Source organism: Stigmatopora nigra, chromosome 1 (assembly GCF_051989575.1).
Source record: "Stigmatopora nigra isolate UIUO_SnigA chromosome 1, RoL_Snig_1.1, whole genome shotgun sequence".
Taxonomy (NCBI): domain Eukaryota; kingdom Metazoa; phylum Chordata; class Actinopteri; order Syngnathiformes; family Syngnathidae; genus Stigmatopora; species Stigmatopora nigra.
This window is the reverse complement of record NC_135508.1, coordinates 24,558,140-24,575,767: the sequence shown is the minus strand read 5'-3', so window position 1 is coordinate 24,575,767 and position 17,628 is coordinate 24,558,140. Positions and strand designations below refer to the sequence as shown.

The 17,628-nt window shown below is 39.3% G+C and overlaps 1 protein-coding gene across 3 annotated transcripts; it reads left to right on the top strand.

The window, feature by feature from the left end:
• Nucleotides 1-5: 5 nt before the first annotated feature.
• On the top strand, nucleotides 6-16,992 carry LOC144194458 (uncharacterized). 3 transcript variants are annotated; one of them, XM_077713562.1, is made up of 14 exons: nucleotides 10-360; nucleotides 456-687; nucleotides 877-1,158; nucleotides 1,256-1,433; nucleotides 6,317-6,830; nucleotides 6,963-7,122; nucleotides 7,245-7,361; nucleotides 7,465-7,563; nucleotides 7,653-7,809; nucleotides 7,911-8,496; nucleotides 8,727-8,880; nucleotides 8,967-9,056; nucleotides 9,210-9,405; nucleotides 10,571-16,992. In XM_077713562.1, exons 1-14 carry the CDS (start codon nucleotides 209-211, stop codon nucleotides 16,327-16,329), a joined length of 8,676 nt encoding a protein of 2,891 aa, XP_077569688.1. In that variant the 5' UTR covers nucleotides 10-208; the 3' UTR covers nucleotides 16,330-16,992. The 3 variants fall into 3 exon arrangements, with proteins under 3 accessions (XP_077569696.1, XP_077569688.1, XP_077569680.1); XM_077713554.1 differs by having other exon boundaries at nucleotides 874-1,158; XM_077713570.1 differs by lacking the exons at nucleotides 6,963-7,122; nucleotides 7,245-7,361; nucleotides 7,911-8,496; ... (2 more) ...; nucleotides 9,210-9,405; nucleotides 10,571-16,992 and having other exon boundaries at nucleotides 6-360; nucleotides 874-1,158; nucleotides 6,317-6,783; nucleotides 7,544-7,563; nucleotides 7,653-7,801.
• The last annotated feature ends 636 nt before the right edge of the window (nucleotides 16,993-17,628 follow it).

The window sequence follows — 17,628 nt, the reverse complement described above, 5'->3', positions numbered from 1 at the left end:
GAGAGGTAGGGGAAGGGGTAAAGGAAAAGGAAGGGGCAGGGCCAGGACTAAGGGTGTAGAAGTTGAGACCATCATAACAGATTATGATAGTGATGTGATACTTATTAATACAATAGATACAAACACTGATCTTACGCCGAGTTCTGTTAAACAGACAACCTCAGACTTTATTCTTGCAGACTCAGATGTAGATCAGAATATTGACCTAATGCTAGGCCATTATGATTATACAGATGTGGACGAGAGTAAGCAAGGCAATAGTGCCATTAAATGCAATCAGGATTATTCAGGTTCATCACAATCCAAGGGTCATGACCCCAATGCTCAGTGCAGCATTTGTCAGCAAAAATACATGAAAAGGTAACTTTAGATTAAATTATCTGGGCAGTTTTTTTTTTTTTATTCTCCAAATTTTAGCGTCTGTTAAGTGCTCTTCATTTGGTGTCCCTCTCTAGGTTTATGGTCTCCTGCCTCACTTGCCATGAATATTTCCATGGCGATTGTGTTGGTGTTAGTGAGGCAGATGGCTGTAAAGATTTCACCTGCTCGCCTTGCGCCGAAAAGCCAATAAACCATCACCAGTCTGAGTGTAACCCCCAGACAGAACCAGAAATTTCTCCTGTGTGCTTGTCACTCAGTCTTTCTGGTCAACAACCAGAGGATAAACAGGAGCTGAAGTCCCAAAAGGTTAGGATTTCATTTGGTTTGTGGTTTGCCCGATTCCCTAATCACAAATATACTTTTTTTCAGTCATTGTACACTCAATATCAATATCCTATTTTTTCAAAGCTTTTATAACTTATCTTGGTCATTTAAGTGGTTTTTGAAATTAATGGATTGAGGTCTGGTTTTAAGATGCAAATCTGATTTCAGAAGACTGTTGAAGGCGAGTTGAAGGCAAATGACATAGAGGAGGTTCTGACAGTGGAGACTGAGTCTAAACCTGAAATTGCACTGGATATGGAGACAAATTGTTCTCGTCCTTTGTGTATTGGGCCAGGATGCTCCAACCCAGCAATACAGGACTCTGTTTATTGTGGCAATGATTGCATTGTTCAGCATGCTGCTCTCACTATGAAGTCCCTCTCTGACCCTAAGGTACAAAATGCTAGAGGTCAGGTTCAGAGAAAGACAACATCTATAACACCTGCTGCAAAGGTAATAGTTATTTTAGATATAATACTCCAGAAATGTGGTTTTGAAACTTGTGCCAATTAATATAAATGTTTCATGAGTCATAATATCTTCTTCTTAGGGTCAAAGCTCTAGTAGGGGGTCTGCAAAGTTAGCAGCAAAAGTTGCAGAATCTCTTAAAGAAGAGGAACTGATGGAAACTGATGCAAAACAAACAGCGGCGACAGCTGCCCTAGACCGTGACCCTACTGTCACAGAAGTTCAGGCCACCCCGCAACCATCTAAGTTTTACACAACGTGTATGTACAATTCACTATTCATCCTCTTCCAAATCATGCCCCTTTGTCCATGGTAATCTAGTGAAACACAATTTAAATATTATTTAGGGATATGCTTGTATTTCGGCGAAACTTAATTAAAACCAGTCTCGTGTAACTAGGAAAGGGGAAAAAGTCACAACTCTCATGCCAATAGCAGTGACTGTCTCTTCAAATGTTTCACTCAACCCAGAAGATTTTCACATAAAAAAAACATTCACCCGAAACCTTTAAATTCAAGTAATTTTGTAAGAATCTCACGAAGATGACCTCTACACTTACATCGGTTAGTCATTATTTGATACTTTTGAACATGAATTGTATGGTTTTTTTTCTTTCCACGGTCCACAGAGAATGGAACTTAGTTTTTAGACACAACACAGTTACACTTTTTGATCCAAGATCGAATTTTCAAATAGCCACTGGCTTTCGAGGGGGGCCATTTGAGACATGTCTTATTACTAGCATATGGTGCCGAATCAAGGCAAGGGTCTTAATATGTCCAAGATCAAATATCCCATAATAAGAAGCTGAGACAGGTCATTTATGTTAGGCGATGCTGCCAGCACCACACTTAAAATCCTGGTGAGAGCCTGAGGATGGTTAAAAGAGTCAGATATGCGTATTCAAAGAATGTGTGAGTATTATGCACATTACATACAAACGAGACATTCTTCAGGCCCGGAGGAAAACCAACAGATGGGATCTTATTCGGAGGCAATCTACCAGTAGCATCTTGGTGAACAATATAACGTGTACTCCTGGTCTACAGTATTAGCAAACTCAAAGCCCCTGTTCAGAAATACAAAAGGACCCTTTCACACATTTTCAAGCCTAAATGATATTTTCTTCATCAAAATCAAACAAGATAAAAAAAATACAATTTCAGAGGCACTTATAGAATCATTACATTTTATCCCACTCAAATAACCACAAAATAGGCTTACTTTTGAATTTACAATCTTATTATAAAAGGACACCTGAGCTGTCATGCTTTTTTGGCTATTTTGAGGATTCTCTCCCAACATTTTAACCTGATAGCTTCACAGTGGTACTAACAAGGTAAATGTGTTTACCATTACTTGTTTGCATATGTTTGTTTTATTGTAGTCATACTGCACAGTTGTTGGATAGATTTCCCATTTATGTGCACATGTATATGAGGTCAGATTACAAATCATCAGAATTCAATCATTTTCACTATATGAAAAAACAGTTACATGGCACATATGGGCAAATAATTTGGATTTTACCTGTAGTGTGAAAGCAGCCATTAGCTACCTTTCCTTTTACTTCAATTGATGAGGAATTGAGTTCTAAAAGCAATAGTATAGAGATGAGACCATGAATGTGCATAAACACTAGAAAGGTTGGCAACATTTTTTCAATCAGTAAATCCAGGAACGGATTCAGTTGTAAGAAGGGGTAAACGTGACTACTGTGCTGAATTGCATTGGCAGTTCAGCTCACGTATGCCCGTGTACACAAACAAATGGATTCATGAAGAAAGATTTCAGAGTGCTTTCAGTTGCAGTCGGGGTGTCTATGTGGAACTTTCACTTTTGCTATTGCTTCCACAGCAAAGAACAGAACGTTGCTCATTTACTGCAACACACAACAGATAAATGTATTTTTGTTGAAAAGAACTTACAGTATGACTCCTAAGAAAGCAAAAATTGCCAGTGTTATTCGGGAAATGTTTGTGCATCCACGGTGACTCGAGTAATTGCTGTCAAAGAGGGAATTCAGCAACCCCCTCGGCCTACTGGTGTTGCAGCGCTAGTGGCTGGTCCAGCAGCATTTTAACAGAGAAGGCTCAACCAGCTTGGGTATCTACAGGCTGTGTTTAAAGGGAAAGTTTGTTTGAGACTAGTTCCACTGCTTGTCATTTTAGGGGAAACATTTTGTTAGTCTGCAAACAATGGACACTGTATGGAGGCAAATATTCTTTGTTTTTTTCATCTTTGGATGAGTTATGCTTTTTCTCAATATGCTTATCAAACTTCAAATATACTTGCAACATACGGGCATTGTTGCTTTGCAGTCATGCTTCAAAATGACCATATACACAATAGGTACACATTACCATTTATCACCTTTTGTTGCTACTGATGCTCACATACTCCTGATACTGCATTTGTCATCATGGAATGTACTTTCACAGTCACCATTACATGCATTGGTATTAGAGTAATTAAGGCAACAAAAAGCACCAAATATAGTGATGAAGGGTGAACTTGATGTATTAACATCACACGACAATACAGGGGATTAGTTTCCGCTTAAGTTGCCACTGTAGACATTGTCGCGCCTCATCTACAAAGAAGACGTCTTTTTCCAGAATCAAACATTCAGACATTGGATTGGTTCAGTTGGAAAATCAGTTTTATCCTCTTTTGAATCCTGTTGGTCACAGAGGATTTTTTTTAACACTACAGGTTTTCATCCTTCAATTTTGCCACGGGCTTAATGGAATGACCACTCCAGGACGTAGACATTAGTTTTTAGGTATAATTCATTTTCTACCCACATCTTTTAAAAAATATTTTAACCATCCTGTTTTTTTTTTTTAGTCAAAGTCACCCATTTTGGGTCAATTCTTTCCCCTAACAAATCACTGAATGACAATTAGTTTTAGATCATCCCCCTCTAGCGGCCAACATGAAAGACAGCATTAAATGACAGATCAAGCTATTTTTTTAAAATAGATCAGCCCTTAATCATTTTTCAAACTGCTAATATGACACTTGTGTAAAGAAAAAATTTGACTAGAAACATGCACACTATGTAGAACCGGTCTTCAATTCTAAAAGGGAATTAACCATACATAAAATCAAATAATTTACAGACTATTAGTGTACTACTTATATTACTGGAGAAGAATTTGTATTCATGAACACAACATTTTAGTATTTGAATATTTTACCCTGAGCCATTTCTCAAAAAAGTATCATCCCCCAATTTTGGTTTTAAAAAGGTGGCCTGAGTTAATTATTTAGTTGCATGACAAGTTACGTACACTGTTGCTACCTTAGAAATTATTTCTCGCACCACTCTTTGTATCCTTTTGATGTACATTTCAGCAGCCTTGAAGTTTAGACAGATTCATGTCCAATTTAACTTTTTTGGCTGTTTGTTTTTAAACCTTGCAAGGATTCATTGAACTCATTGGCTGGCATTGTTTATACAATAATCCCTCTAATATCACGGTTAATGCAGAACAGACATGGCCATGATAAATGAAAAAATGCAAAGTAGAATCACCCCCATTTTTACTGCTACAATACACGTTTACGCGCCTATACAGAAATACAATTAATAAAAAAAACAGGTTAATTGAAGTTTTAGTCCAAGTCCTTGAAGGAGAGCTCTCTTACCTAGGGGCAGTTTCGAGTGTGCAACTACCCTACCATGCATGTCTTTGGAGCCTGGGAGAAAACCGGGGTACCACACAAACCTGGGGAGAACATGCAAACTCAACACAGGAGGACGACCTGGGTCGCCGTTCAGCCCATTTTCTGAACCGCTTTATTCTCATTAGGGTCGCGAGGTGTGCTGGAGCCTATCCCAGGTGACTCTGGGCCAGAGACACCCTGAATCGGTGGTCAGCCGATCACAGGGCAGAAAGAGACTGACATCCATGCACACTCACACCCATACCTCTGGGCAAATTAGAGTGTCTAATAAACCTAGCATGCATGTTTTTGGAATGTGGGAGGAAACCGGAGTACCCAGTGGAAACCCACGCAGGTCCGGGTAGAACATGCAAACCCCACAAAACTCTGCGGATACATATTAGTTTACTTTGTATGTAAATGTTGACCAACGTGGGGAAAAAAACGGATGTGAACATGCGAAGTCCGCCCAGTGCTTGTAGAAATATTCTATACACGAAAGAGATGCAAAAAAGACAGTGCCATGACCACCTGGCTTGGTCGCATCTCGAAATTTTGACCGTATCTCGGGCGAATTATTCGATCGAAATTTTCGTTGTACAGCGAGCATTTTGTACCACGAGGTGATCGTAGGTCGAGGTGCCACTGTATGTGCCTTTTTTATTTATTTGACCATTCTGAGTAAAGTAACACTACAATTTACTTTCTTTCATTACCGTGTCCAGACATCATGTCCATCATAATGCAATCTTTGTTGCAAGACACACTACAACTTAATGACAGCATGTTTTTACATTTGACATTGTAACTGCCAGGAGCAAGGGGAAGAAAAAACATTCAGTCCTGGTTCATCATTAGTTGGAAATATACAGTTGTGGTCAAAAGTTTACATACACTTGTGAAGAACATAATGTCAGGTGATCGTAGGTCGAGGTACCACTGTATATGACTTGACTTGTTCCTGGATGATTAAATGACTGGGAGGGAGTGAATATTTTTTTTCCAATACAATTTTAAGATCAAGTAATTTTACATTATATTTACTTGCTTACTTTTAGACGTACAGGTATGAACTTACCACAGCATTTTATGTCTCAAACACCATTTAGTGTCCCCCCCCCCCCCCACCCTTTTCTTCACCTATATCCTTTTTAAAATCTTATTTGCTAAAAGAAAGACTTGCACTGGCCAGCCAGGTCTACTTGTTGTTTTCACAAATGAGTGGCGATATACAGTGCGCAGTTTGTTAGAACATGTCCCAATAACTATGTTAAGGGATGATATTTTAGTGTGGTTTCCCTAATGTTAGGTAATACCTGTGATTGTTATTTTTTTTTTTTTTGGTAATTGCACAGTTCTGACAAGTTCCACTGCGTTGTGAAATTATTGGGTGTTTAAGAGCTTTGCACTTCAGCGTTTTACAGTAATCGTCTGTCAATATTTAGAAAGTCCTTTGTTTTGTCCTGACAGCTTCAAAGGAATGCATATATAAAGAGACTGAAAGTAACCCAAAACTCAAATCAGAAGACCCCAGTGCAGAAGAACATCCCTTACTTCAACCTGTTTCTGAACTGGTTGTCTCAAAAAGTAACCCCCAAGACAGCACAAAGGAGTCCAACAAAAGCGATACCTTAATTAGGAGAAGTGAAAAACCAGACCACCTAATACCAAATATAAAAACAAAATCTGGTCCATCTCCAGCTTCACAATCTTCAAAAACATTAAAGTCTGAACACAGAGAAACTGCATCTGTGTCGATGTCTTTGACACCATTTATAATACCAAAAAAGCAATCTGGAATTCAGCCACCATTAAGCCACATGGTGCCTTCATGCCAGAAGTCTTCCGTCCCAACAATTCTGAATGAAACTCGAAATCTGCCGGTTCCACCAGCACCAAGTGCTCCCCCGTCTCGACCTTCTCAACCAAATAACCAGGTCAGACAGAGCATCCAGCGTTCCCTCACTAGCATCTTATCCAAAAGGTAAGAATTCTGTATTTTAATTTGAATTATTTATATTATTTGAATATCCATTGTTTATCTTAACAATATTAACAGTCTGCAGTGTTTGTACATATCAAGAAATGTTGACTGACTTTCTTTTTGTTTGTCAAGGGTTTGTGAATGTGAGGATTTGGCCATGTCTGAAAGTGATGCTGTAAAGCTTGTTGCAAGTATTGAGACTGAGATGTTTGACATATTTCGCAATACAGACAGTAAATACATGAATAAGTACAGAACAATCATGTTCAACCTAAAAGATCCCAAAAACAAGGTTTGCTCAAATTTATTAAGGCCTAATGTAAGATCTTTCTTGAAGATTTGAATACTGTTTAAATCGATGGATGCCAAATGTATTATAATTGCATTATAATTCATAGGATTATTTTTTTCTAGGGCTTGTTGTATCGAGTTGTACAAGGAGACATTAGCCCTTTCAGACTGGTCAGGATGAGCCAAAAGGACATGCAAGCTACCAAGGTCCCTGACCAATATCTAAAAGATACATCAGAGGTAAATAGATTGTTAACGATACATAAAAGACAGCACAGTATAATGAATTCATGATTTTACAGTAGTTTTTCCTTTGAGGTCAACATAGTCTTGTTTGTTTTAGGTTAAAAATGCAGCTACAAAAGCCCCAAGTTTGATGCCAGTGAAGGTTGACCTTTCCTGTTTAAATGTCACTAAACCAGAAAGAACACCGATGGGCAATGTGAGCTTTCATCTTACTCTTATTCAGATGCTTGTATTGACCTTTGTGCAATGTGTTGATGATTATGCATTTTTTGACAACGCAAACAGAAGAGAAATCTTTCTACTTTGACTGTTTCTCTGAAGAATAAAATGAGTGAACCAAGCAGAGGGAGCACAATTCCAGATGTTCTTTCTCGTATGTTGAAAGACACTACCTCACAACACAAGGCTCACCTATTTGATCTAAAATGCAAGATATGCACAGGTGAAATAAGAAAATATATTGCATTTGAAGCATAGTATCCGTGCGTGTATATTCCTTCCCATGTATACTTACAAATCTGATTTTTTTTTTCATTTTCAAAGGACAAATAAGGGAGGAGGAACCACCAAACAAAATAAATAAGGTGTCTGAATCAGGCGATAAGCCTTCGTCACGACAGTCTAAAGGAAATGACTTGCATCTACGAGCGTCACCTGACTCTGATTATTTGTCATCTACTTTTGACCCTTCTTCCCGTCTTGTAATTGACACCAGAGATTTTGCTATTAATGAATCACCAGCTTCCCCTATTAAGGACTCTCCGGCCTCTCCGATTTTAGAGTCTCCTGCTTCCCCTGTCATGGAGTCACCTAAATCGCCGATTTCTGGTGCTTCAAAAATAACATCAAAACAAATTTATACACCTGTTGTGATTCCAACTGTCTCCACAGTAACTATTACAAGGCGAGACCCCCGTACAGCAGCTAGTCGGAACTCTGCCTCATCACGTAGCACCTCTGTTCCCATAAATACACAGAGTCAATCAGCGTCTTATGCAACTTTTACGGAAGGTAGCTCTTCCACATCTGTATCAAAATTGCCATTGCCACCACCAAAACCATTACCAAAACCCATCCTAATGAAGCCATCCTCTTCAGCCGATCCACGATTCTATAACACATCTTCAAGGTATGACTTTTATATCATTGTACATACTGTAATATCTAGTGTATACTACGTATCCCAAAAATTTAAGTCAAAAGCTGATTTTATTTTCTGTTGTATATTAATCATTCATTAAATCAATCTAGTTACAGTGAATTTATTATATTTAACATGACTTTTAAAAACGGTAGTGAGAAATTGCAGTATTATAAAATTCTGTGAATAATAAAACGTGTGTTTGGATTTGTTTTCAGAAATGTGATCTCTGAATCTCCAGCGAATGGTGAAACTTCACAGTTTCTGGCTAAGCAGGAAATATTATGGAAAGGTTTCCTCAGCATGTTCACTGTATCGAAGTTTGTTACGAAGGGGTATCTCGTTTCAGGATCGGCCGAAATTCTGAAATCGGTAACATTTATATTTATATTTGTGTAGCTTAACCATTTTGGTTGACGTTAAACTGAAAACAATGAACACTTTGTATATTTCTTTAGGAACTACCTGATACCATCGAAATTGGTGGACGAATCATGCCTCAAACAGTGTGGGAATATATCGCCCGACTCAAGACCAACATCACAAAGGTTAACTTATTTTGTTTTCTGCAGACAATGAAAAGGGTTAAATGTGTTTCGGATTTGCTTTACCTTTACCTATTAGCATATTTATACTTTGTATAGGTGTTTTTTGATTTTTTTGTTGTTGTAAATGATATGCTTTTATTTTTCTTTAAATAGGAATTATGTGTGATCCGCTTTCATCCTTCATCTGAAGAAGAAGAAGTGGCCTATGTCTCACTCTTTTCTTACTTCAGCAGCAGAGGGCGGTTTGGCGTAGTGTCCAACAAGAGCCCGTTGATAAAAGATATTTACCTTGTACCATTAAGTGCAAAGGAATCCATCCCGTCCATATTGCAACCTTTGGAAGGACAAGGTCTGATGATTTTAAAGTCATAAAAGAATTAATTTATGTATTAAAATTACTTATGTTTAAAAAAAATCTATATATACGCATACACACACATACACACACATACACACACATACACACACATACACACACATACACACATACACACACATACACACACATACACACATACACACACATACACACACACATACACAGACATACACACACATACACACACATACACACACACATACACAGACATACACATACACACACACACACACATGCACACATACACATACACACATACACACATACACAAATACACATACACACATACACACATACACAAATACACATACACACATACACAAATACACAAATACACACATACACACATACACACATACACACATGCGCACATGCGCACATGCACACATGCACACATGCACACATACATACACATACACATACATATGCACATGCACATGCACATTCACTTGCACTTACTCTTACACTTACACACACATGCACATACACATACACACACATGCACATACACACACATACACATACACACATACACACACACACAGACACGTGCACACATACACACATTCACACATACACGCACGTACACACATACGCACATGTACATGCACATGCACATACACATGCACATACACATGTACATACACATGCACATACACATGCACATACACATGCACATGCACATGCACTTACACATGCACATGCACTTACACATGCACATGCACATACACATGCTCATACACACATACACACACATGCATATACATGCACATACACATACACATGCACATACACATGCACATGCACATACACATACACATACACATACACATGCACATACACATGCACATACACATGCACATACACATGCACATACACATGCACACACATACACAGATACACACACGTACACACACGTACACACACGTACACACACGTACACACATACACACACATGCACACATACACACGTACACAAATACACATACATACACACACATACACACATACACATACATACACATACACATACACACATACACATACACATACATACACGTACACACATATATACATCAAAAATGTAAAAAAAAAAATTCAAATGTGTCATTAGGTTTTTTTTTCTTCTTCACAGGACTTGAAAAAAATAGGCCTAATATTCTTCTTGGTTTGGCAATTGTCCAAAAAACAAAACGTTCTGGAAGTGCACTTCAAGAAATGGAAGAAAAAAAATTGAAATGTTTTGCTAAAGATCCTCTTTGGATCCCAAAACCTCCTGCCCTCTATGGTTCTGAGAAATCGGAGGTTTTCAAACCTTATGATCCTGAGACCTCTGCAAGCACCCCAACCCCTCTTTCACCAACTTGTCCTGGATCACCATCAGAATTCTCTTCTAAACCAGAAATGATTCCATCACAACTGGCCTCTATGAAATCAGACCCTGCAGTTTCGACTTCAGTCTCTACAGCATCAATCCATCCGTCCATCCATCCATCTATTCAGTACTCATCTAACATATCTGAAAGCAATACGAAAGCCCCCGGTTTTACTCCACTGTCAACTATTCTAAATACATTGTTCAAAAACAAGCAAAGTAATGTCATGGTCTCTAATGAGAAACATTGCACAGAAAATGTGACAACAGTTAGTGCGAAGGTTTCTGTGTTTTCTCATGTGTCCAAGTCAATGATGGATCCAATTGTTCAGCAGTATGGACAGATATCTAAAGCCAAAGATCGAGAAGAGGATTATACATTAGATCGTCCCTATGACCCAGAGGAGGCGTATGACCCGGCAATAGAATTTAAAACGGTTTCTTCACAAAGCAAAAGAAAAAAATCGGAAGATCCTCCATTGTCAAGCACTGTAGACGACGATGTGGCCTATGATCCAGAAGATGAGACTATGTTTCAAGATGTGCAATGTGACGGAATGAAGCGAAATCCAACTAAAATGTTAAACTCTCCAGCACAATCTTTTCCAATTCCCACACATGTTGATTCACCTTTTTCAAAAACTTCATCTCAATCTTCTACTCCAGTTGCAGCTCTGCAGAACCTTCCCACAGGTACTGTAGTCATCTCAGCTGCAACACTGACTGAGCAGCAACGGATGCTTGAAGAGCTTAATAAACAGATTGAAGAACAAAAACAACAGTTAAAGGAACAGGAAGAAGCACTTCGTCAACAAAAAGAGGCCGTAGGTATGTTCATGGCACAATTTTCTGGTAACGATCCCAAGATGTGTCTTCAATCAAAGTCACTGCCTCTCAGTCAGGGCTCCCCAAATCAGAGTGGTTTACACTCTGAGCCTTTAGGATCAAATGATCCTGAAACTGTAGAGACCAGCAATTTGACAGGAGGTCTGGATGCCTTTGGCAGAGAGCCTGTTAAACAGGACAATATAATGATCACATCAGTTAAAAACATAGATGAAGAATCAGCTGATTTAAAAGAGAGTGAAAAATCCTCTGCTGGTGAGATTGAGGATTCTGATACACCTTATGATTTGGATGATGACGTTCTCAATGCAATCCAAGGGGATCCAGGCACCAAAAAGAATCGGAATTCTTCTTTATCAAAATCTCCTATTTCAAATTACAGCAGAAGGCGTAGGTCATCCCCAAAGAGACGAAGTCATCGTGAAAGAGAACACTGCAGAAGTCCTTCAAGGAGATCCCAGCATCGATCTGTTTCACGTTCTCGGAGACACAGAGGAAAAGATAGACACAGAAAAAGTGAAAAAGACAGGTCAACACACAGAAGTAGAGACCATCCTGAACGCCAAGCTCATCACCGCAAATCGCACAGTTTAAGGCGCCATTCCCGTGATCGTAGGAGGTCACCCTCCTATGTTACAGAAAATTTTTCGGTTCCAAATGCACAGAAAGAGCTAAAAGCATCCTGCGATATAACTGAGAATGAAATGCATGTTACTTTGAACTGTCAATTGAACCCAGATGTTGTACGATCTAGTTCTACCATATCGTTTCCATCACTTACGAAAAACAACACAGGTGATAAACATAATTTCAAATCTGGCAGCGCTGAAAAAGACATTTCACCTGAAAATTTCCCCATTTCAAAAATTGAAACTTCACAACATTCAAATTACAATGAACTGTTAGAAAACAAGGACAGGGTAATTGGTAATAATGATAATGATTTTCCACATGCTATAAAACAGCAGGGAACTGGTGGAGATAAATTTGAAAGCCCCATTCCATTGAGAGAAATTGACCCCCCCATTCGAGATTCCCCTGAGAGTCCTGACCCTGATCCACGGTTTATAAAACCGAGTAGTGTGGAAAATAATCCCTCTGCCAAATCTGATGAAATCATAGATTGCGAGACACAAGTCAATCAAATGCGTCCAGATGCTAAAGTAGAAAAAAAAAGCCAAGAGTGTGAAGGGAACTCTTTGGATCGAAATGATTTAGAAAAACAGTGTCAAGGGTCTGTACCTTTAATTTCAGCTACTAAAATAGGTCCCAGTATAGCATCTCTAATGGGCCTTGGCCAAAAATGTTCAAAACCAGGTAGAGATCCAATAAAAGATATTGAAGTTCCAAATTTGAAGGTAGAGGACAATAAGTCTTATTTAGGACAACCAGCCAGCATGATAAGCAGCATGGATAATGGTGATATACAGATTGAAGGCATTGCAGTAGATTTTACGATTAAATGTAGTGACCCCAGTAAAGAAAGTAAGGGTTACCTTCCAGTGAAGGACTTTCAGCAACACAGAAGTGATCTGAAAAGCATTGAAAACAGTAATTTAAAGTCAAGTCTGAAAACAAAAACTGATAGATGTACAACCCAAACACTTTCAGAGGAGACATATACAATTGAAAAATTCAGCAAAACAGAAGAGGCATCTATGGGTAGACCAGCACTAAGTATAAATTACAGACAATTCGAATCTAATGCCTTTTGTACAGGGCTAGAAAATGTTGGATCTGCAATTTTTTTTCAGGAATCACAGTATGATGTTAATTTCCAGCAGCATAGAAAATATGATGTTAGAGAAGTTTCCTCGTTAGGACCTGGTCAAGTTGTCAATTGTATGGGTGGTAAAAGTTTTATTGGTGCTTTTGAGTCACATGTTCCAGACAGAGCCATTGGAGAATCAACTGCAGATAGCAGCTATGCCTTTCAAGAAGGGAATAAGCATGGTCAAGGTCCTGAGAGAGCAACTACAAATATGGAAATCCATGTACCCAACAGAATAGAGGCCTGTAAACCGCAATTTGAAATGGGAGTGCAAAATCTGGGGTTTTCAAATGATGATAGCAGAAGACAAGGTGGTCTGAATGTCATTGGACCAAGAGGGCGGAATATGTATACAGGTGTCCCAGGACATAATAGGAGCAAACCAGATGGTCCATATTTCACAGGAGTTAGATTCAGAGGACCCAATATGCGTAACTGGAATGGACCAGAAAGGTTATATACTGACATGAGAATTACAATGCATGGTAAAACAGGTGTTTGTGATTTTAGAACACGGGAATGGAACACTGGAAATCCAGACATGGCTGATAGTGTTCTTGGCAATAAACCTATGCCTCCTGATTTCAGCAAACCATTATCTGAAAAAAAACAACCAGCTGTGAATAAGGTGCCATATGGCATGAGAGAACCTGGTGGACCACACCAATTAAGCTCACATTTTGAAAGTGGTCTGGGAAAGGAGTCTCCTGCACATGAGAGGGGAGGGGCAAGAGTTGAAGAAGGGCTTGCCAGGGAACAAGGCCATGATAGAAAAAAACATACCATGGAAAGTTCAAGATTTGACACAAAAGGGCTTGTCGTCTCCCAATTCGGGGGGGAAGAGAATACAAGGAGAATATTATTTAACTGTCCTGAGCGCAATAGAAACAAATCTGGTTTTCCAGATTTGGGTGGACTAGAACCTAAGAAAGAATTAGGAAGGACATTTTTTACTGCACCGGGTGATGAGAGGAATAATCGGTGGGAGCATGATTTTGCAAGGCATACCATAGAGGATCACGCAACCTCTGCTCCCTGGGGAGAGCAAAACACTAATGACTTGGCCTTTGATAGGCTCAGACCTGATAGACCAGCTTGGGATCATGAGATAGAAAGTCAGACCGAAAGTCAAGAATTCGACTCATATGACTGGAGAGGTCCGGATATTAAGGGACCAGGACCTGCGAGAGATAACCCCGGGTCTGTTAATACAAAACATCAACTTTTTATGGAACATAGAATAGTAGAAGAGGATGGCCGTTTGGGTCCAAACACAGAGTGCCCGGGCCCTGAGATAAGACTTCCAGATAGGCAGGAAAAAGTATATGGCAGTGGTCTTTCTGACACTAGAGTCACAGAGCATCCTTTTGGTGGACAGGGCCCAGATAAAATACTTCCAAAAATGATGGGTCCTGAGCGCAACTGGAAAGATCCACATTTCAGAGCTGAGAGGAAGGGTCCGGCTAGTGAAGATTTTATTGGGCCAATATATGAAAATAGAAATCCAGGCTTTGAGGTCTTTGGGCATGACAGACAAAAAACAAAAGATATTGACCTCAGAAATGTGAATTTTGAGAAGGATCCAAGAGAACCAAGTCCTAATTGGAGAGAAAATGCCCGACCATTTATTGGGTCTGAAGACAGACAAGACAACAGATTGGGTCCAGATAACAGAGAAGATCAAAGGATGGGAAGAAGATTTGATATAGAAGATGAGGAGTTTATAGAATCAGAAGCATTATTCGATGATCTTGGTCGAAATTTTAACGTATCAATGCCCATGAGAAGATATTGTAGGCGCAGGTACCCAGCATCAGATCGTCGTGGCTCGGACATCCAGAAACATTGGTTAGCTAGACACAAAACACAATTAAAAAATGAGTGGAATCACCCAGATAGCAGGTATTCATGGCGAAATTCTGAGGCTATTGAGGCACCATGTTTTGAATATAATGAGGTCGGGCCTTGTACTGACCAGAGGGGGCCGGAGATGAGGGACGAAAGAGTTAGACCTGACTTTACTCCTATGCCTTTTACTGGGCCAAGGAGAGTTTCACAAGATAATTGGTGCGGGCCTGGCTCGAGGGATACAAAGCCTTTCCAAGGTCATGTTGATTTGGGGGGTCCTAGATGTGATCGAGAAGGCCCTGAAAATAGTTTTGGAGAAACTGATCAAAGAGATGTTGAGTCAAGATGGGGATCTGAAAACATGGGCTGCAGAAAAGGTAATGAAAGGGTTGTTCCCCCTATTGGTGTAGGTGTTCAAGATTTAAAGCATTCACGAATTACAAGAGGTCCAAGCATGGAAAGGTCAGGGGCTGAAAAGAGGATTCGTGGTTGTAAAATGTTTTTTCAAAACAGAAGAGAAGGTGAGATGCAAGACATCTGTAACCAAAGAAGAAGAAGAGATATAGATTTACGAAACCATGAAAATCCATATCGTGGAAGGCGAGTGAATGATACAAAAAAATTCCATCAAACTGAAAGAGATTCCATAGACATTAATAGCCCTATACCAGGTAGCTCTGAACCTTATTTCAGGATGCAAGACCCAGACATGAGAAGGTTTAATGATAAAACTGATATACGGGGCCCAGCTGGGCCCACTGAATGGGATACAAGCACTGAAATTGAGAAAATGGGCTCAGATTTAGACACACGTGAACCAGACCCTGCCATGAAAGAGAGCATGGAACTTTCTCACATGAGGGGCTCTCGACGGTATAATCGACAAGGATTTTACATTCGTGGTAGGAGACCAATACGCAGGTCTCGAGGATTCCGTGGTCTTATGAGGGGTCATAGGGGTAGTGCTGAAAATCCGAATAGTCAACAAGAAATTAATACTCCAAAGAGTAGGAGTGCGTTACTGCCCACGCCAGCTGAAGGTCGCATATGTTGACCAAATCATCCAAAGTGCAATCCGAGTATGATCAGCAAAAAAATAAAAAGATATAGACCCTCCCTTTAACAGTGGAGTACAGGTAGAGCATTTACTCACAAAAGACATGGACGTGAGCTGGACTACACTCCTGCTGGCGTGGAGGGAGATGATTGTAATAAGTGGAAAATAGAAAGCCTGTATCTCATGTAAAGAAAAATCTAAACTTAACTTAAATCAATCCCAGTATTATTTACTGTTATTGATGGTGACGCCCCAATCCATGTTGACAAGTTCAAATATATCGAACATCATTGGCAACCAAAGAAAACATATTTATAACGGTGTCAGTCATACCATAAATGAATTGAAAGCTTCCATGCCCTAATGAAAATTAAAAAGTTATGTTAAATCAACATTATGATGACAAGCTGATATTTTGGCAGATATTTTTGTTAACAATTATATAATTTATCTTGTTTTAGTTTATAAATCTATGAATGATTTGCCATGGGAAAAAAATGTCAAAACAACGAGTTGTTAATTCAGGTCTTAACCTTAAAAAAAATTGTACATAAATGTATATGGTTGATTTATAGTTCTTGTGTTATAGTGTAAATGTTGCATCTGTCTATATCCGTTTTACAACGACAACAAAAACAATTAAAAGGCCTAGCTTTTCAATTTTGTGCTTGTTTTTGTATGAATCTTTATATCCTCCTGTTGTTCCTGTGCTTGTGTTTATATTTAAAAAATGTGTTTAAATCGCTTAATTGAAGAAGGCTCCAATTATCCAAAGGCATGTGGTTGTTTGGCTAGTTTGTACACTGTACAAAGAAAGATTTGGGGAGGAAAGAATTCTTGGCAGGGGATTAATTCAGGGGGTTCAAGGTTCAAGTCCAGGTGGGTCCATGTATGAGGAGTTTGCATGTTCTCCCCGGGCCTGCGTAGGTTTCCTCCGGGTACTCCGGTTGCCACCCACATTCCAAATTCATGCATGGTAGGCTGATTGGACACTCTAAATTGCACCTAGGTATGGGTGCTGGCCACCAATTCACGGTGTCACCCGCCTCTGGCCTGGCCTCAGCTGGCTTAGGCTCCTGCACCCCCCGTGAACCTAATGAGGATGAAGCGGTTCAGGAAATGAGATGATGAGACAATCATATGCCCTTTAAATTGTTTAGTACACGGTGACAACATTATTCAAGAAAACCAACTTAACGCCATAATGACATGAAAGTTGAAAGAAGACATTAACCCCCTCTATTTTTAATTTATTCATCGCTGCAAATTAAGACTAATATCTCTGATATGTTGTAT